General features: G+C 40.4%; 2 protein-coding genes across 4 annotated transcripts in view; one reads left to right on the plus strand and one right to left on the minus strand.

Moving 5' to 3' along the window:
* LOC109471892 (probable E3 ubiquitin-protein ligase HERC1) overlaps positions 1-21,246 on the minus strand; it is a 128,820-nt gene that overhangs the window by 45,799 nt on the left and 61,775 nt on the right.
* LOC109471919 lies at positions 1,549-20,974 on the plus strand. Of its 3 annotated transcripts, none has more exons than XM_019771403.1 (3): positions 1,549-1,574; positions 8,227-8,405; positions 17,975-20,974. In XM_019771403.1, exon 3 carries the CDS (start codon positions 18,032-18,034, stop codon positions 19,646-19,648), a length of 1,617 nt encoding a protein of 538 aa, XP_019626962.1. In that variant the 5' UTR covers positions 1,549-1,574; positions 8,227-8,405; positions 17,975-18,031; the 3' UTR covers positions 19,649-20,974. The 3 variants fall into 3 exon arrangements, with proteins under 3 accessions (XP_019626962.1, XP_019626963.1, XP_019626961.1); XM_019771404.1 differs by lacking the exon at positions 1,549-1,574 and adding an exon at positions 4,164-4,183; XM_019771402.1 differs by lacking the exons at positions 1,549-1,574; positions 8,227-8,405 and adding an exon at positions 17,297-17,644.

Raw genomic sequence — 21,246 nt, forward strand, 5'->3', positions numbered from 1 at the left:
ACTCAGAAATAGATTTTATCTTTTGACAGTTACAAAAGATCGCTTTAAACCCTTACAGAGTTTCAGGCTGCATTTGACATGACATGAAAAGTTTTGCCTTCATGGTACTGTAGTATAACTTTTGGCAAAGAACCATGAAGCAGACAAGGCTGTTGAAAGGTAACGTGACAGTTGATATATTCAACAGTTTGCCAACTTTTGAAATCTTTGAAAGTCTTCAGACAGCTGTCAGATGGCTGGATAAAGTGATGAAACAAAATGTGCAGCTTGATTCATAACCCCAGGCTGGCTTCAACAGGGGGGATTCAAGCTTGCAGGCAGAGTTACATTAGACCGTAAACTTGACGATAAAGAAACTTTTTCGATCAAGTGCAGATGCTTTTTATCACTGTCATATGATTCCAAGCTAGCTTACTTTTGACTCTATAGTTGTGACAGATAAGATAAACATCTAAGGATATATGCATTGAAAGAGTAGTCAGGAAGGTTTGCTTCTTTCAGGATGTTGAGTTAATGGCAGCCATGCAAGAGTATGCTATTTCAGATCTTTTGATAAAGAGGATAAGGAAAGTCATTTAAAGCATGTGGCAACAGCTTACTACAGAATGTTGTAATCTCCCATAGTCAGTCATCTTCTTGTGAGTTGCTTATAAAGTATATGTTGGTATCCATGGTATAAACAGTTTGATGAAGTATTATATAAAGTAATGTATTGCAGTAGATGGAAAAAGAAGTTTTCTGATTGTCTTAAGTTGCATTTGCATTCTGTAGTACATTTGTGATACATTTAATGCATATTTGCATGGTCATAATTCACGTAGTAAAGGTCATCACTACATGCAAATAAAACCACTAGCAAACATTTCAAGATTTACAGTAACTACAACCCTACTGTGGGGTGAGGTTTCTCTTAAACAAGATTTATGGGGATTTCACTTCACATGTGTAGATTGTAACACTTGTAAAAACAACTTTTGGTAAACCATCCACCCCCTTCTGTACAGGGTCCTCTGATGGGTGTGGAAAGTGGTCTGGAAGACTGAGGCTTTCTTAAGTCAGTACCATGTTTCTTATGTAGGTAACATTCCAACTAACAGCCTTATATGTTTGCATCTCACCAATTTTGTCCGACCAAATCTTAAGATTATATCTTATTCATCCAAAGATGTTGCATCTTTTTGGCATAACATAAACTTAAGGTTGTCTCCACAAGTTCAACCAAGCAACCACAATTATCATTACCCCACACCATACAAACATCTCTGAGGTGACCAGAAACAGAGAACTGGATCTGACAGGCCTACAAACCATTTAAAAAGTCAGTGTTTCTGATTAGCCTCACATATAAGGCAGCCTAGGGGACCGACTGATGGGAATTAAGTTTAAAGTTACCAGGTTGTGTCTGCTGCCCCAGTAACCAGTCTGCATGCAGCAGCATAATTGGCCATTTCAGGACTATTGCAGGGACTGGGTAGGTTGTGTTTGTGACCCATGGAGAACAAGTAAATGCCATGCCCATCCAGAACAACTGCAGCTGAGTTATCCCCATGAAGTGTGCCTATCTTCAGTTCTAGGTAAGGCAGTTCTTTGGCAGCATGCTTGCACCTGTTTTCTGCTGTCAATCACTTGGACTCTGGTCATGTAAACTGTTAAGTGAAAAGTAAACACATAAATCTGAATTCTGTATTTTTTTTCTTTAATTCAATTGCAATCAGTAACACTTTCACTTTGTAAATCCTTAAAACTTTAGTCTGACAGAATTAATATTGTTGTAATAATACATGACTCAAGAATTTGTTGATGTTAGGAAAGTGTAAGTGTGTGAGGCAAAGTCAAACTGAGGTTTATTGAACCTACCCCACATGGCAGGATGTGCTACATGCAACTCACCAAAAATTTAGTGACAATAAATACTGCACAGAAAGCTACATTTGTTTCATAAGGAAGGTATTCAGACATCTTGTGCAATGGCAGAATAAACAAACATCCCCAAATAGTGGAGGAAACCTACATTTTGTAAACAGAGTACACCTGTATGGACCATTACCCCTGCATATCTTAAGTTTGATGTAGAAAAAAGACACTACCATGGTTCTTTAGAAATAGAAAATGCATGCTGTAACTGAATATCTATTGTATTGTGTATATCATGAGCTTGTAGAATTGCTGACAGTTAGATATGTAAAGAAGTATTCCTAAAAGGAATGTCTCCCGGTCTAATGGTTCTCCTGTAGCTATAGACTCATGACATTGCCATTTCCTGCTATCACAGACATAACACATGATGTTTTACACACGTGTACCTTTCATACATTTACTTCAAGCTACAACTCATGAAGCCCTGCTAAAAGCGGCTGTTTCAAAAAGGCATGGATGATTCAAATTGCAATAAATCTTGTCCCGTACCTGAGCTCATTTTCATACATCATGAAGTCTTCAGAAGATGCCCTATATTATTATAACTTTATCCTGAGAAGTGTAAATTGCTATTAACATACCCCCTCTCCCTTTACGTTGTAGCCTATGGCTAGGAGGAACAGATCAGCTTCCAATTACTAGTAGTCTGAAAGATGTACGACCAAGAATGTAATTGGACCAAGATAGAGTATGAGACTTAACAACCTTGCAATTCAAACAGTTTTAGTAAATGATGATCAGTTAGTTTTTCTTGTATGAAATAGAGCTGGTCTCCCCGGCCTTAGTTCCAGTACATGGAGGTAATACTAACAACAATATTTACTTGAGTTTACTGTTCCCTGCTTCATGTCCTTCACAGTTGGTAGACAGACTAAACCACTCGGAGGCAAGATTTACACCGAACTGTGAGGGAAATAGATGGTGTTGTCTGGGTGAGACCATGCAAACTCCAGCTGCTAATGCTTGGGGCTTGTATAGTGGTGTTGTGCAATGCTTATTACTTTGGTTGGACTCCCATACCTTTCCATAGACACCCGAAGGCCCCTAGGTGGGTACCAAACCTATTTTTGCTGCCTAGTCTCTTTTGTCCTCTCCGAAAATAGAAAGAGGACAATGAGACTCAACAGCTAAAATTTGTACTAGTAACCAGGCTAGAAGGTCCCTCTTACCAGTAGGGATGTTATAATAACCACTGGGGGTGGTCCTCTGGCTCCTCCCTAAACCTCAACCACGGAGAATGGATTAGTCAGTGGTGGGTAAAGCAGAGGGAGTGAGTTTGTGAATATTGCACTCTGGCTGCCAGTTTCAGAAAAGAGTGTTGATATTCATTTCAAAGCCAAACGGGGATGTCAATGTTTGCTCTTCATAGGAAGCAACTTTGTGAAAAATGTTCACAGAGAAATATGATCTATGTTCTAAATGCATCGAGGTTCTTTGTGTAAGTACTGGTATATTATTTGAAATACCTTGATACCTTGAAATGTAAAAGGCTTTAGTGATGCTTGGAATATATGAACCCATGAAATTTGTCAAATCACAAAAACCTGATTCTACCCATTTATCGTCGTAAAACTATCATGCTGTTAGATTTCCTGATAGTTGGTGTATCTATCAATGAAGTCATAAGTGTACTAGTTCAGTAGTTGGTAAATGGTGGCGAGGATCAAGCTAACAGTCTGACAGGGATTTGGGGGTATTCTTAAATGTACACAAACAAGATTTACTGACTGGGGAAGATTTTCTAGGATTTCTAGGATAGCTCATACATACATGTAGTCTCCTGAGCAGGCTCTACGACTGGGGCTTATTCATGGACTATTTTTCATGTGGCATATCAATTATGTCTGTACCCGGGTTCTTGTGCCAGCCCAGCATATGCAAGCACAAGAACAATTGACAACATGTAGAAGTAGAAGTGATCTGCCATAAAACCTCCTTGGCCCTAAGAAAAACAGCACACAGTTGTTTATACAACTTTTACCAGCCCCAGTCATGGAGCCTGCAAAAAGGCTAGCTCTGGTAGAACTAATCCATTTTACATTGTTAGGTCAGTCATTGTTGAGGGCAAGCCCCACAGGACAGGACACCAGTAGATAGACTCCCAGAAGGCAGCTGGGTCACCCTTTCTCAGTCCGAACTGTAAGGTCACAGAGGGTCATGTCATTACAACAATCCTTTGGCCTGTCTGTAAATAAGTCTTGACTTTCCCATGTTTGTTTGGTCCACAGTTAGCCCTGGAGAGGTGCATGTACTGTCTGTGTGTAAGGTATGTAACGTTACAGCCATGATCTCACTGCTTGGATACTTTCCGCAATGTTAGTTTCACCGTAGCTCACAGGACATTGAATGCCTTCCATTTCCTGTAAGATTTTGTAGAGGATCTAGCAGTGGGCATCTCCATTCAACTGTCCCCTTTCCAACTAGTGGAAATGCTAGTATGTAGATAAGATCTTGACACACAGCTTCATAGAGAAATGCACAAAGCCACACAAGGTATACAAAGCTTTGGGGAATGCTCTCCTTGAGGTAAGCCACATCTCTCTTCCTTACCATCCAGAACTTTTAAGTGAAAGAGACCATTTCACATGCTCAGAGAGCAGTACAGCTTTCACAGAGGCACCCACGATATATCACATGCCTACAGCTTTGTATCAATAACTGAGCACTAAAGAAAATGGAGACACCCTGGACCTCCCAACAAGTAAGCTCTAATATGTCAAGATTTATGATAATGGGATCTAGCTTCAACATCTTAGATGTAAGTCTAGCCTCAGGGACCTATCCCTGGTATTAGAGAAGGGACCAATGGAGTCATAAGTCATTACTAGGGGCCTGCAAGGGGAGGGGGGTTGATACCATCTTCTTCTTCTAATAGTATGCTAACTTTAGAGAGGCAGCGACGATGCATTAATTAATGTTACATTAAAATGAGGAAGATGGCTTTGCTTATCGCTAAATTCAGACACCAATTATATTGCACTGATTCCCATTTAAATCTGTAGTTAAATCTGTTACAAGTACTTCCATCCCTGTTCCATCACTTCATATCACCATTCTTGGAGTGGCTGCATTATAGTGTTTTAGGGATAGAGGAGATAGAGCTGACTTGCCATTTTTTTTCACACAGGCTCAGGTTTTCTAATACTGCAGAGGGAGTTTATACTAGTATGCTGTGGAGGAAGTTTCATTCTTGGAGAGACAAAACTCCCTCTGCAACATACTCTCTCTGCCATGTAAGAGTAATCTCCAAGCAGATCCATTTCGGTGGCAAGACAGTAACATTATCCCAGGCCACCTTCATTGGTGGGGGGTAGTGACAAAAAAAAACAGGCCATATTATTATGGCATATATAAAAAGCAAACGATCTTCCCCCATCAACCTCTGCTTGGAGAGTAATGTTAGAGAACTTTAGCCCATGTAAAAGTGGTACCCCCAAAAATGAACACTGCCACTCCAACAGGACTGCAAAGGAGGCTAATATAATTGTCAGTGAATCCACAGGCCCTGTCTTATTATAAATCACCTGTCACAGTACTCCACACTCCCCTGTCTTCAAAGCTATTTGTTTAGCATGACAAGACAGAGTATTGTTGTTACCCAGATCAATATCACTAGGGAAGGACAAAGGTAAGCTGGGACAGACAGGACTTTTCATTACTGGGGAAGGTCATCTGTCTTCTGACCTCTGTTCCATGGGGGTATGGAGATGGAGGTTCCAAGGAGAGTTCCAGAATACGTTTAAGAAACTTCTGGACCAGTCAGATTCTACATGTGCAAATGTCATATTTCAGAGATGGAGTGGGGAAAATACTCTTCACTTTTGTGAAAATTGATTTTTAGGACATCATACAATTTTGTCAAAGAGAATATTGATCAAAAGAAAACTCTACATAATACTATCTAGTCCTACAGTAACTGGAGTTTTCTTTTGATCCTGAAACAGCAGACAGTAATCCCCCCTGGAATCAGAAGAGAAAGCAGTGTTATTTTTGGTGGGCATTGTGGTTATGCTTTTGGTATATGTTGTAAACAAGCACATAGTAGATGTACTTGTTGCACATTGTGTGGTACATGTACAAGACAAAGATGAAGTAGAGGTCCAGAAAATTGAGTGCCACAAATTATCTTTAACTTGGTTATGTTTGAATAAAGAATTATTATTTAACTTAACTTCCATGTTGCTTAAAACTTTAGTAGGTTACCTGGTAAAGAAAATGTTAATCTCCAATCTCCAACTTCCAAGCAAGACACTAGTACTAATCATATAACTGTATACAATAGTTTGGCAGCCCATAAGCATCATGTCTTGCCCTCCAAAACCTGCTTGGAGATTAAAACATGTCTCTGAGCCATGCAGTAGCAGATGTAGCTTGCAGACAAGGAATTGGCCATGCTCAATTTAACACAGGCTGACATGTGAACAAGATACCCCATGGCTCCCATCCCAGACTGTAACTAACTTCTTACCAAATTACTTCTGTCAGGAAAGGGACCCACAGTTTTGACAGACTGCCAAGGTTTCAATGTGGATCCTCCCTGATCCCTGTACAACATTTCGCTCCACTTGGGTGTCTAACACTGTCAATGTCAATTAGAGAACTCTAGTTCACTGACAACACTTGTTTCACTCCACCATAAAAGGGAGTTGTAGAACAATTTGTCTAGCTTGTGAGGATAGAAGTTGACTCCCTTATCTCTTGAATTATCTATGTCTCTCTCTACTGGTCAACCAAGGAGGTTTACCCGTCCAAGTTTTAACATATAGTGTACTTGTCACCTGAATTAAGTGTAGCCAGCCTGCTCGTAATACAACATACATGTACATACCTACTGCCTTTCTTAATTTAGCATGTTTATTTATATATTTGCTCTTACAGCATCAATATAAACAAAAGTATTAGAACAGCCCCTCCCTATCGTGTAACCACCAGCAGGGGGTGTTTTGGCTACCACACTTGGCTTGTTTGGAAATTGGTGGTGGTAGATTCAACAACCTGCAATAACACTGCAGGATATCATATATTTGGGCTCAATGACCTTTCTGGCATTTACTTTAATTCCAGTTATTTTCCAAGGGAATTTGTTTTTCTTTTCACGAGAGAAGGGGAATGGAGTTGTTTCAAATTCAGAGTCAATTCATAGTGTAGTTCCAGTAGATAAAACTTATTTAAGATTAAAGATTGCACTTGAAGCAGTTTTTTTTCAAGGCAGTAAGTTGCCTATTACTTAGCAAGTGACATGATATGGCTGACTAATCAAATTAGATAAAGTAAAGTGCCCTTTCAGAGATCAGTCATGTGTGAAATTAAAACAACCAAACTACTCTTACATTATGCACTTCTTACCATAATGATTTGCATTTAGTACCATAATAGACACCCCCAAATGACTAGCTTGTGAATAACCTAAATTATTGTAAAAACTATAAAGAGGCTTTTATTGACCACATTACAATCTAATTATCCAACTATTGTGTTTGTTATTGAAGGCAAACTACTAATTTACAGTTTATGAAAGGAAATGTGTACATTATTATTTGCATATGAAGTGCACTTTAATGAACTAGTTTGCCTCTTCATTTATTTATTGACTTGATGAACAATTCTTTGCATGATTCTTTAATTAATCTCTCTACAAATTCTTCCTATTTTCAGATCACACAAACTGTTTCTAATTCAAATCTACATGATATAGTGAGGAAAAAAACATTTTGAACACAACAAAATAACGTTTTATTGAGGAGTCAGTTCAGAATGATATAATGTTACATATATTTCATACATGTACATACAATTAAAATAAAACATTTGACCTGTGAAAAAAATCATAATTTTGTTGTCGTTTCAACAGGCATATCAGCATGCCACAAAGATTAACTGACCTAAAAAGGTCAGTAAATGCACCAGTTGTTTTCAAAAGGGGATGCTGGGATGAAAGGAGAAAATTAGCCATGAGTGTCCCTTTAAAAGGGTTTTAGTCTCTCAGGGACAGTTGAAAGGCTTACAACCCACGGAATCTACCTTTCAATGGCCCATGTATATGGTTCCTTTCAACCTTCTCTTAAAAATTACTAAAGACTTTCCAAATTCATATATCCTAATTGCGACTCTTAAGATATTCAGGTGTTGGCTCTTAGTTAAGTAACAAGAGTAAGGAGACTGGAAATCAATAGCATCGATTGCAGTAGGCATGCGTGTAGAACGCTCCAGGTATCACCCCCTCCTCACACGATGGTACGGTCCACTCTACCAAGGTAAACTGGGTAGGCACTCAGCGGTAAGGATCCTGTTGTCCCCGTGTTTGTCCAGGTTCAGCCCGGCAGTCCACCCCTCAACAACCATTACACGGATGTGTTTGGGCTGGGCTGGTGAGAGCTAGGACCTCGATCTAGCTGTGCGGGCATCCATGTAGAACAGCTTATGTCCCGGCTAGGTGAACGTGCCAATACACCGGATCATAGGGAAGAGATATCCTAACCACATAACAGGTAAGCCCACAGGAATGTTTGTCTGTTATAGCTACAGTTTTGAATGTGGTAATGCGAGAGGCTGCATCCATGCATGGGACAAAGGGGTATTCTTCTCCTCACAATGTGCCCCAAGCCATGTAGACCCAGCGGGAGAGGGAACGAGCTGCACCAACCACCTTCAACATCACCACTGTCTGGACCTACACCATAACCTTCAAAGCATGTCATCATGTTCATTTGCTGCATTCTAAGTACCTCCCCAATGGTAGAAGTGTTTGGAGGCAAAGAGGTTATGATGAAAGGATAGGAAAGAGATGAATACAATACACCACATTTCTCCTTCCTCTATTGTATCTTTTCACCCCTGACATCTGTTTTCTATGCTTTGGTCACTTTTGCTGCATGAAATTTTAACAGCCAGGGACAGAATAGACCTGGCTTATTAAGGCCGAATGGAAATGTAGATATTGATGGTAAAATCAATGTGTGGACATCTCCCTCATGTAAACTGGTTTCCAGAGAAAGTGGTTTTAAAACGACTCCAATTGCAAATCCGATTCCTACCTTTATGTACCTTCATACTGTGTGGTAATTTCCAATCATAAACAATTTTCAATCCAGGAGTCAGACCAATTAATGCTGCCATTTTATCTGTGACTATTGCCACTCTTTATTGCTGACAATTCACTCCTGTCAGCATGGTGGAGAACTGTCCAATTGTACTTGTCAAAAGTGATAAAAACAAGGTAAACGGTCCCCAAACCTAATGCTACCTGATGTGACTTTATCATTATTTAATCAATAACATTTTCAACAGTGCCTTCTGAAGTGCTAGGAAGAAAAATACAGCTGATCCGACTGAAGATTAACTAATTCTGAACTGTTATACAAATGTATAATAAACAAAAGAAAGAAGGCCTTTAAAAAGGAAATCAAATAACCATCCATTATATCAGATTTAGTATAGTTTAAATTTATTGCCATACCCCCTTTTGGGACTGGGGAAATAGGATATGATGAGTACTCTCACTGGCAATACCTGGTCTCCAATAAACTAACAATGTTGGCTGAAAAATAATAAGATGTAGACAAATTTGCCAGGGGAGTTCAGCCACCACAGGGTTTCATTTGCCAAGTGGAAATGTTATCCTTACTGTGGGCTGTGACTTTCCTAGCCAATCATTCACCCGATTTTTTTGCCAATCTACCATCCATAACCCCTTAGGAAGGCCTGGTGGAGGCTTGAAGAAATACCTGTCATCCTGAGTTCTGAAACCTAGCTTGTCCTACCAGGCTCCTTCAATATTTGTCTGTGGATAGAGTAACAACCTGCAAACAAGACACCATGCTTGGTAAATATCCTCCCCCCACACACAGGCACAGCAATGGTGCGAATCAGCTGCATTTATCCATGCCTGCCCTTGACTTCTGGTTTGCCTCTATCGATCGGTTGTGGAGGTTTGGGTCTGGATGCTTTGTGTATTGACCCACCGGCGGTGGAGCAGGGACCGTCCCGCTTTTCGGGCGCCGTACCTCTACATAATTTACAAAGCATCGATGGCAGGCCAGACGTGAATCTATCACACTCGACATGCCGGGGGATCGGTAGTGCCTGACGTCAAACCAAAATGGTGAAGCTTCCACTTCGATCCCCTCACAGTTATTCCCTCAACACTGACACATTTTTCTGAGGACTATTATCCACATGTAGCCAAGGGTGTAATGGCCCTCCTGTGCTGCTCCTTCCCAGCATTTAATGACCTTTAGTTAACAGTTAGAATCTCTCTTAAGCTGCCAATATTCCATGACTTAAAGTGAAAAAGCTGAAAGCCAGTATTAGTAGTGAAGATTTTATGATAGAATCATTATCCAGTACCCCTTTTTACAGAAGGAGAATTGAAGTATTAAAATATCTGGAAAATCACATACAAATATTTTTGATTGTAATCACCACAACAAACAATGGAGGGTGTGAGTCCGCACATGCTTCGCTACTTAACTCATCAAGCCGCACCCTTGTATCTTTCATTCCATCTGAATGGCCATTCTGAATACTTGTACTGTACATTTATTTATTTCCATGGTATTCGTGGTGACTTGGTTCTGCCTAATCACGACACTGCAAAAAGGTGCCTTGTTTTACTTTGTTAACTGTACATGTACTATCGGGTACATGATTTCAACCACAAACTTCAAACATTCAAAAACCTCCTGTCAATCTCCTACCACAGAATTAAGTCCCTGTGAAAATATAAACGAATCTACAGTAGGCTGTATCTCCATTTCCAAATGCTTACAACCAGAAAGGCACAACATTATACGATAAGAAACACCCATAAAGGCGGCAGTATGCTGATACTGTGACAGATTGCACATTCAGGAGTTAAATTCACCCCGTCATGCATGGGTGCCTTACATCGCATTGGGCATGAATGGGCTAATAAAACACACTTGGTATTTTTGACATACTGATGTGAATGTGCCAGGCACACTCAGGATCGAATCACCGAGAAAATGGGCTTGCCTCTTTTGAGTACACTTGAGGTACCAGCAAGGTAGTTGCAGTAGGATCTCGTCAATATCTATACAATACAGTCAAAACTGCCAAAGGAGACAATAAAATCTGGTCCCATAATGGCAATATTGCTTTTCATTATATAAAACACTTCTGGTGAGCTTTTAATGGCAGAAATATATGTGGTAGATTCGGAATTATGTAGGGATCCCCCACACTTAGCTAGATCTAATTTTTCATGAGAACAATTGCGAAGGCTTAAAAAAATCAATATTTCTGTGTGAAGGGTTTGGTGCCACTTCAGAATGTATAATGAAGACAAATCACACATGATGGCAGATAACATTAGCATGCCTTTTCTACTTCGTCCACTAATTCCCCTATCTTAAGGTCATTATTAGATTAGTTGCATCGTGTGGCCAACCTCAGACTTGTCCCAAGAATTAAGACGACAGTGAAAGCAAAACAAGTGCCCACCTCCTATAAAAGGACCACCTGGCAAATGTGACAACTGTAGGACACTTTACTACAATAACTGTAAATCCCTCTTTTTGGCTGTGCAGGTCTGAATGATCACGTTGTCCTAACAGTGCTATAATATTCTGTAGAACAAGGAGATGCCATATTGATACATAAATGTATTTTAAGCATCACTCTATATTCTTCCTACATGCTTCAAATCTCATGAAGCATCTGGGTACAGTTTGCTGCCAAAAAATAATTATTGTTATCTTTCACTGATAAGCTCTCCTCATACAGATAACGTTCAATAAATATTATGCTGTACACACTTGGGCTCCTCTGAGAAAACAGAGGAACATTATTCTTGATTTTTGAAACTGGATTCAACAGCCCTTAATGCATCTGAAGTAAGATGCATCTGCAATTGCTGCTATATTTCCTCATGTCAGCGATCGCTGCCGTACGAGAGTGCAGACAGCCTAAGTGCGTACCTAAATACTGTGTTTACGTTTTTGCTTCTATGGTAGCGGCATTACAACTTGAGCACAGAGAATTCACTCTAAACCTTGAACAACCCTTTGAAGGCCAACTGCAATGCCCTGGAAAAATCACAGCCTAGTGATCCTTAAGCTCCCAGACACAGGTTTACCCCATCTCACTTGTTGAAGTGATGAGGCAGCTGAATCCAAGGAGGTTATACATGTATCTTCCTTGCTGAATCAAATGACTTGATCTGCTTTCAAGCTGCTTTATTGCTAAAATCTCTTTAGATCTGTACCGCATAATCTGCTGTTTTGGTAAATAACTATAAAGCATAGCTAGTATCCTTTTAATCATATGAAACATCTGCAGGGATACTCAACTTTCTCTTCATCAAATTCCTCTATCTACTGTCGAACGAACGAACGAACGATCGATAGACCAATTGTCTGACTTGTTCCTGAGGGGCACAGGAGAAATGGTCTGTTACTGCTTCATAAATGTGGCGTCTGTCCGGCATGCATGGCCAAACCTGCCTGACTTTTCACTCCATTTTGCACAAATAGGCTTCATTCTACTCCAAAGGAATACAGTGTGTCAAAACCTGACTTGTGCTGTCTTATGGGGTGTATGGAATGTCATTATTGTCACATTTATTCTCCACAATTTTCTGTCAAATTGATAGAATTCATTTTATAATCCAGTATGGACACTATTTCCAGTATTAGACAGGCTATCGAAATTTAAATTGGACTCTAAAAATGACAGAACAAGTACATGCTTGTGACAAGGATCCTCTGGGATGGGATGTAAAGCTGGAGGTCCTGCCTTTGCATAAGGAGAGCCACAACTGAAGCACGCTTATGGAAAAGTAAGGTCCTCTAGATCTGAGGTGAAAGCATCAAACCTATGCAGCTGAGGGGTGTAAGGTGGCTTGACAATTGTGCAAAACTAACAAAATTAGAATAAATACATGTAGATATGCTTACACTATCTGCAATTGTTTTCCTACTGCATTTCCCATGGGACTCGTTGAAGGAAGTATTACAATGATTAATTCAATCTACAGATGGAATATTCCTTGTGCATCTCCAGCAACCTACTGTAAATTCATTTTTATTTCCAGGGGCTTAATTTTTTGGTAGAAGGGAAAACTAAGGAGGCTTTTGCAGTGTTTTGTTTTGCATGTCTAATGAAATTATTTCAAGAATTAAAAGAACTTTAATTTTAAAGTCCTAATTTTAATGTCTAATTACCACATAAATAAGCTTTAAGAGGTAATCATAATGGGTTTAATATACATTTTCTTAAGTGTTTTTAGAGAATCTCACAGCTGCTACACTGTTCATTCTTTCTTCATTTATGTTTCTTTTTTTTCATTTATTTCAAACACAAAGTCACTTAATTCATAGAATGTATAAGCATGAAATTAGATAAGTAATCAAGAACAACTGTTAGTCTAGATTTCCTAAATCTTTTAAATCTTTGTCCACTAGGATTGTATCAGGTATTATGCCCCCAGGCCTGATGACACAGACCCACTTAGCCAATTACCAGTGGGGCACATTCATTATCTTTATGATGCCGTCTGCATACAGAATCATTATCAGAAAAACATTCCAAATCCTTATTGTATCATCATGCCCAATTAGGTCTTGATCAAGCATAAGAGGAAAACAAGGCCTGTCCATCTGTTCTCTGTATTTTCAACAAATGTATCTATTAGGGCTATTAACTACATATTGTCAATGATTTAATACAATAAAGGGCTACTAAAAGTTTGATAGCCTGCTTTCAACACAGCAGGTGGTAGTAAGATACCAATAGTTTGCTATGTAGTTACTATCATGTAGTTATGTCCATACCAGTGTTCATTTCTAGTGTTGTTTTTTTTGCTGGTATTATGCTCATGGGAGAAGACTTCAGAACTTTGATAAATCCCATGATATCATTTATGTCAATCAACCTTCTACCTCCTGCCTAACCAGGTAACCTAAATTTGGTCCCAAAAGGCTGAAAGTTAAATACAAACTAGAAAGGCCGACATTTGCTTGGGAGCAAATACAGCATATTTCAGTCCATCTCCCTCCCACGCAAAAGTGGACTATTCCAAACTTACCCCAGTGCAAAACTGGCAAAGGTTCTCAAATAAATGAATTAAATAGTAGCTACATGTATATGAGAACAAATATGCAACAACAAGTACTTTGAATCTCGAAAGCTTTACTAATCTTATTACAGGTATGCAAATACTAACAATCATGAGATTTGATACATTTTGAAGGTCTTAGGCACATAAAATTGAATGTGTGTGTCATTACGCACCACTTAGGTGCAATGTGACCTCAGGTAACCCGCAATGGAACACGTGTTCCATGGATGGAACCGGCCATTCTTTAGATAGAACATGGAACGGGTACAGCACTTTTGGCCCTTTTTTTGCTGAAAATAGCCATTAAAGTCCCCCAAATGAGTCATTTGGAAGTAGTGTATGCCAAATATGTGACTGCTATTCGGTAGACACATGTTCAAGGTACCCTTATACCGAATTTCAGATCATTTGGTTGTAAAATCAGGGCTCAGGATCCAAAAATCCATTTTTTGGCGAAAAATGCCCCCAAAAACCTTCATAAAAATTCTTCAAAGGCATGTATAAAAAAAATGAAAAAAACGCCTGGGGGTATTGGCCCACTCTACCTCCATGCCAAATTTCAAGTCATTTGGCTGAATGATGGTGGAGTTGAATCCCTTTGACTGTTTGGCAGGAGAAGAAGAAACATGAGAGAACACAATATATTTCATCCATACCATGGTATGGACTGAAATATAAAAATATACTGATACCATATAAACATTGCTCTATAACAAAGTTGGCATCAGTACCAATTTAAGTTGGCGATGTCTTTTCGAGTAAAATGAAAGACGTTTATTTAGCAAAGCCATGCATATTGGGATAAGAAAACAACATGGTTATACGAGACAGCTTGATTGCCCTAAGGAGCTTTGCAGTCTGTCCATAATCAGACTCAACTATACACTTTTATTAGTTTTCAGATGAAATATAAATTCATATTATGACAAAAGTATTAATTTTGCCAAGACAATGAGACTCTCCCAGCCACCCACATCCTCTATATGAGAAAGATGAAATGCATCACATGACAAACCTTTTACACCCCTCCTGTTTCACTGCCCTGCTTTCAGTGTGTAATATGTTTCCGTCCGGATAATCTACAGACATGATGTGACCTGCATGCTACCAGCTTTTACGCACTACATCAGATTTTATTGGCTGGCCTGTAACAAAGTGCCCCAAGATGTAATTTATTTCCGACCATCTCATACGTGCAGTACCTGCAGGGAAATCCACATCAGTGGTAACTGCAGCTAAAGCAAGTTGTATAGTGTTCTCTAATATTCTCCAGTTTATGAATGAAATGAGCAGCCTGAATCACAAAAACCTTTATACCCCAACTCTGGGGACATATAATTTGTTGTGTCATATAGTCATGTACTTTATACAAAATTATTGAATGACAGTTACTGTAAAATTGCTAATTTTATGAAAAAGATACAATGAGAATTTTCAACCACTCCTACCACTACTATTTGCACTAGAACACATAGACTGAGGTAAATATAGCTCATAAAAATTTATTCAGGAAGCAATCTGCATGAACACATCCCTGTTGAAGGGTATGGAATACATTGTTACTTTGTTGATTAGTGTTCAACTGCTTCAGTGAAATATTGATAGCTTTTTATATCTATAGGTATAATATTCCAGGAACAGTTGTTCTGTGAGGCAATGTCTTGAAACTTCAGGCATTTATTAGAAGTACAGTGAAATTCATCACCAGAAAGCACTTGTCTTGTAAGGGTCTACCCCAGGCTCTTGGCAAATTGCCGTCTCATTGGTATTCGCCTCCATGCCTCCCAGCCTATAGCAAGCTCCAGACCAAGCTCTGTGGAAGATTGGCTGCAATTGCAACAACCTCTCACCAGCAGGATGTTTGGCAATGAGATGTGCTTCAAGCTGAGGCTTGCTACGAACCCATTGCTCAATTAGGCAGCTTGGTTGTGTGGAGAAACGACCCATCTCATTAACGAATTCAAAGTATCTGCCGGGCCCGTAACTGATTGTATCCCTCAACCATCACACGGTATCAATGGCATCATCATCTGCTTCAAGAATCTTGCAATCTATAATATCTTATAATTAAGGTAGAGCAACTATCTGGCACAGTGCGAATTTATGCACGTAGAAAAGCTATGTATAATTATTATGATATTCTACATTGTAGATCTTGAAGGATAGAAATACATATACAATATTGTCAAGGTTGTCATGAATATTAAGCAATGTAAATTGCATTACATGGAGACCTTAATGTTTACATAGGCAATATTCAGCAAGCTGTATCCATCTCATAAACTATGCAGACAGAAGGGGTATGTTATCAGACTGTATGACCTTGGTTGGACACACTCTCTGGTTATGAAATGGGACAACCAATTGCACATTGTGGCATGAAATATACCAGGACTTGGTCCTATTTTTTCCCATATTGATACGGTAACCATAGATTACTATGTCATAATCTGCTTACAGCATTCAATTATAATATCATCAGTCTTCAGATTTTTAAAATGTTTGCTCAAAAGATTACAATCCTGCTGTATTTCCTTTCCTCAACATTAATGACGTTGTTCTTCTCCACTGCCGCTGTAAACAGATAAACCCAGCTGGCGCATTACATCTTATGATTAATGTGTTTTCATCATTGTTCAAGGTAAACCAATATAGTTTACACATTCCAGTCACCGCCTAAACTAGCTGCAGGCTCAGCCATCTAGACTACAGATCCACATCTTGATAGCCCTGTGGTTTGATTGTGTGGCAATTGCAGTGACTTCCTGGCCAACCTCAATTTTCTTGGGGTCCACTGGTTTGGAAAATTCTGACATTTCCCTCAAACCTTATTTCAAATGGATTCTATGTATAGTAACTGTTAATTGAGTTGAACACTGCATTCATTATCCTGATAGAAGCTGAAGAATTGTAAGCTGATATAAAAGCTGCAATTTTGTAATAAGTTAAAAGTGCACACCTCTTGGTTAATTATTATCCTCACTCAGTGATAAGGATTTTTCAATTATTTCCCCATTTTCATGTAAATGTTGGCTGGTTATGTTACATTTCATGGGATAGTTGAAAAATTATGAACTAGATTCTTATGACTATTTTAGTTGTGTGGATGGGCCATCTGCAACTATATTACATGTACTAATTTTTCCTTAGTGCTCAAAGACTGATCATAACAATTTCAGGAATATCCTGTTTTAATATGCAGATGATTCTGTACAACTCTGCATGTTCATAGCGAGATAAGTGACACTTTGAACCTGGTTAAATTACAGCTGAAACATGAACAGGCCCTGCATACACAGAAGTCATTACATGACTTTACAACATTTCTCAATAAAAAGGATCAGAGGAGTCCCCACCAATATTCTGTAATCAAAATCCTAATAAATTCCTCCATCCATTCCTGTAGGACACAGTGACCTGATTACAGAGTCTTGTTCCACATTCATACAAATCCACAGGAGACCGATCCGTTCTGACTCTAGTGATTGGTATACAACTCACAGATCCTAGCAATCTACATAATCCTATTCGTCCTTCCCTCTATAGATAATGGAACAGTCTTGGTGTCACCTGGGGAGACAGTGTAGTGGAATTTATGAATACCAGAATGCAGCAGCTGCTGGCCGGACAAGACATGATTATTCTAAGGTCTGCATGATAAAAGTCTGTTGCTCACGGCCCAGTTTATATGTAGTGTCCTCCACACACAAAAGCACCTGAAACAGCCTATACCTAATTTGTATGTTGGTCACACACTATAAACAGGAGGGAGGAGTGTGGCTGGTTACCAACCCATTTGTCATTCCCATATTGCAAGGCAAGTTGAACCGAGGAGGTTATATCTGCCTATAACCTCCTTGGTTGAACTAGCTACACAGGCTACACTCATTTCCTTGCCTTTGGCACTTTGACAGCATCTACCATCTGTAGTGATGTGTAAAATATCAATTCTCAACATTGCCTTATTTGTCCTTGCAGGTCTCCGAGGCGTTCTACAGAAGCTGCCTGACATTTGGAAGAAGAGAGGAGGTCACCATGGGTTACCTGTGGATCACCCTGCTGTTGCTGGTGGCTGCAGCTGAAGATGTGTCTGCCTGCCCTAACGGCTGCACCTGTGACGAAGTCACCGTCATCTGCAACGAAAAGGGCCTGACAAAGGTCCCTACGGGAATACCGGCTGCCACAACCTACCTGAACCTGGGCAACAACCGAATCAAAAAGATCGAGGCGTCCGACTTCCGGAACCTGAACAACCTGCAGCACCTCTACCTGGACTCGAACGACATCACCCAGATCGACCCGGAGGCGTTCCGGGGTCTGTCCCGGCTGACAACGCTTCAGCTGATGAACAACGGCCTCATCACGGTATCCCAGCGGCTGTTCGACCACACGCCCTCGCTTCGGACGGTCTCCCTGAAGGGCAACCCGTGGAGCTGCGACTGCCGGATCCGCTGGCTGTGGGAGTGGGTGTACTCCAAGCAGGACCTCGACGCACCGGAGATGCCCCAGTGCGACTACCCGTACGATCTGGATGGGATATACTGGGACCAGCTGACTGCTGACAACTTCACGTGTGATGGAAGTGAAGTGGATCCGACAGACAACGGAGGGACGGACAAGGATAGCTCTTCTGGTACCTTCCCCTTCATGCTGCCAGTCATCCTGGGCTCGTGTCTCGGCTTCGCCGTGCTGATGATTCTCACCCTTGTCCTTGTGATCTGCTTGAGGAAAAAGCGTCTTCCCACCCCGCCCGAGCAGCGAAATGATTTGACTATCGCCAACAAGCACGCTGGGGACAGTCCGGTCAAAAAGGTCAATGCGAACGGTAAAATCAAGGGCGGGAAGCACAAGGACAAGAAGAAAGACAAGGACCACCCCGGGAGGAAGTCTTCCGAGGAGTTACATGTAACCACGAGGCCAATCGACGTAAACGAGGAGACTGTATCAGGTAAGTCCCCACGAGACAAAGACTCTGCCTTGAACGGTGAGGGGCCGCCATCTCATTACAACCAGCAAAACTACTGCGGCCGTCCTGACTGTAAGATCTGGTTTACGGAGCACGTCCACTTGGACGAAGGTGAGGGGACGACGACGCAGCAGCAGCCCCCCGAACAGAAGCAGCGAGTCAGCCCACGCCCCAAGAGTGAGGCGTACTACGTGAACCTCAAACCTGCATCCCCCTCTGAGCCGTTCCTGCCGATGACGGATGCGGACGTCACCGTCCCGGGCGACGATGGCATGCCGATGAAGAGACTTGACGTTAAGGGTCTTCACTTCCCCACCCTGAACTACTACCCCCCAGCCAAAAACGGTGTGGCACAGGACCTCAACGTAAACCCTGGCTCGCAACAGGAAGGACAAGCTTACCAACCGCTGCTGAAAACAGCAGGGCCCAATCCCGACTACCAGCATCTCGTGAGAGAGCAGGCCAGAAGACAGAACATGAACAGAATGAAACAGGCGCCTCGTGTGGACGTCCGAAAAGTGGACTCCAACTTGAGGGGCGATTACCAAGGCCACTACCAGCAAGGAGCAAGACCAAAGGAAGCTGGGAGAGGGTATGAGCAGCTACAGAGCAACATGAACAGTGGGTACTCCAGCAGAGGGAGTATGGACAGGTTGGGGGGCATCAATGTACAGACTACTTTATAGATACTAAGGACTATGTCTGTGTGTGTGTTTGTCAGGAAAGTATCACAAAGGGTTGCTTTTTTATCTGACAGTGTGTATTCTGAAATCAAACCAGTTACCTCAATGTTTGTCTTATTTATTATTGGCAGATACAGATTTTGTAAAATACATTCCATATCCATTTCTTTGCTACAGATTGTGATGATTTCAATTGGAAGAAATCATAATTTGGTGCTTTCAGTGACGCAGTGTGATCAAAATGTTACTTCTAGTCACAAGTAATGATGCTATCCATCCATGTAGCAAGTAATAAATCTATCAAATAGTGAAGCTTTGGAGTGAGTTGACACAGGCTTGTCTCTTAGCATTTGTTACCAGTTTGAACAACCATTCCACACCCTTGTAAGAAATCGTAGTTTGGCATGTGACATGCCGTCTCCACTTGGGATGAAGAATGTTGCTGTAAATACTGTTCCAGTGGACAGAACTGGATGCCCAGATGTCCCTCAGAAAATGCCTCATAGACCTCGAGAGTTTGGCCACACCTGGTAATTTAAGTACAGCCTGTGTATCCAAATTTGATTGTACTAACTCAAAGTTAGTATGAATGGTTGATAGAAAAGTATTATGAATGGTTGATTTTCTTATCTGACAATGTGATAAGTAGTCTGAATTCTTTGATATATCAAACCAGATCCTTCTTGTGACTTAAATTGTACTTCTACAATTATGGTGCATGGCATGAGAGCAACTAAGTCATGCATGTGTCATATGGTCTAGAATGTTTCAATTTCACAACAAGAACCAGTCAACCAACTATTCCACCAACCAATGATCAATCCATTTTTATATCCATCTATCTTTCCAGCTTCCATCCTTCTAACCACAGCCAGAGTAAAGTGGCTACTGCTTGTCAAACAAGTACATTCCGTAATTGTGCTAGTGTGGCCTTGGGAAGGAGGAGTTTTCTGAGGGATATTTGTTAAGACTGGCATCCAGGTTTTTTACCATGATGATGATTTTACTGTTGCTACCAGTTAGAGTGTTGATATTGAGCGTGTTTAAATGTTAAACCATCGTACCTTAAAGAAATTCTAGTGAACTTTAAATTTGAGCAACGAGCCCAATGAAGACCAGAACAACGACACTGTGTTTGAAACGCAGTATCTTCTTTGTAACAAAGTATTCTATGATTGAGATGATATGTATAAATATATATAGAACAACATAGGCTATGTAGGAAGTGAAGACCATGTGTTGCCTACTGTTTTCCACCAGTTTTCAACTGTAATATTTAATGACCGTTGCCATTCTTCTGATACTTGTAAAAAAAGTGTGGGATTAAAAATTGTGAGAAAAATCAGTTGTTTGTCATTTGCAAAGGCTGCTTACATTGTAGATTTTACCTTCTTTAACTGGTGTGTTAACATTGGTGAATATGGTTCAGTCATTGTTTTGCAAATGAGATCAAACATTATCATTAAAAACATCTCGAATTCCACAGTACTACATTTAGTTCCAGAGAAAAATAGCAAATGTACAGTAAGGGGTATGACTTTGTTACCTTCGCCAAGAAGGTTATGTTTTCAGGGGCGTTCGTGTATGTGTGTGTGTGTCTG

The sequence above is a fragment of the Branchiostoma belcheri genome, unplaced genomic scaffold (assembly GCF_001625305.1).
Source record: "Branchiostoma belcheri isolate BF01 breed outbred unplaced genomic scaffold, Haploidv18h27 scaffold26, whole genome shotgun sequence".
Taxonomy (NCBI): Eukaryota; Metazoa; Chordata; class Leptocardii; order Amphioxiformes; family Branchiostomatidae; genus Branchiostoma; species Branchiostoma belcheri.

Coding starts and splice junctions, on each gene's coding strand:
- LOC109471919 (XM_019771402.1), top strand. CDS start 17,546: ATGGAACAGTCTTGGTGTCACCTGGGGAGACAGTGTAGTGGAATTTAT. Junction 17,645..17,974: donor CAAGACATGATTATTCTAAG/GTCTGCATGATA, acceptor TTGTCCTTGCAG/GTCTCCGAGGCGTTCTACAG.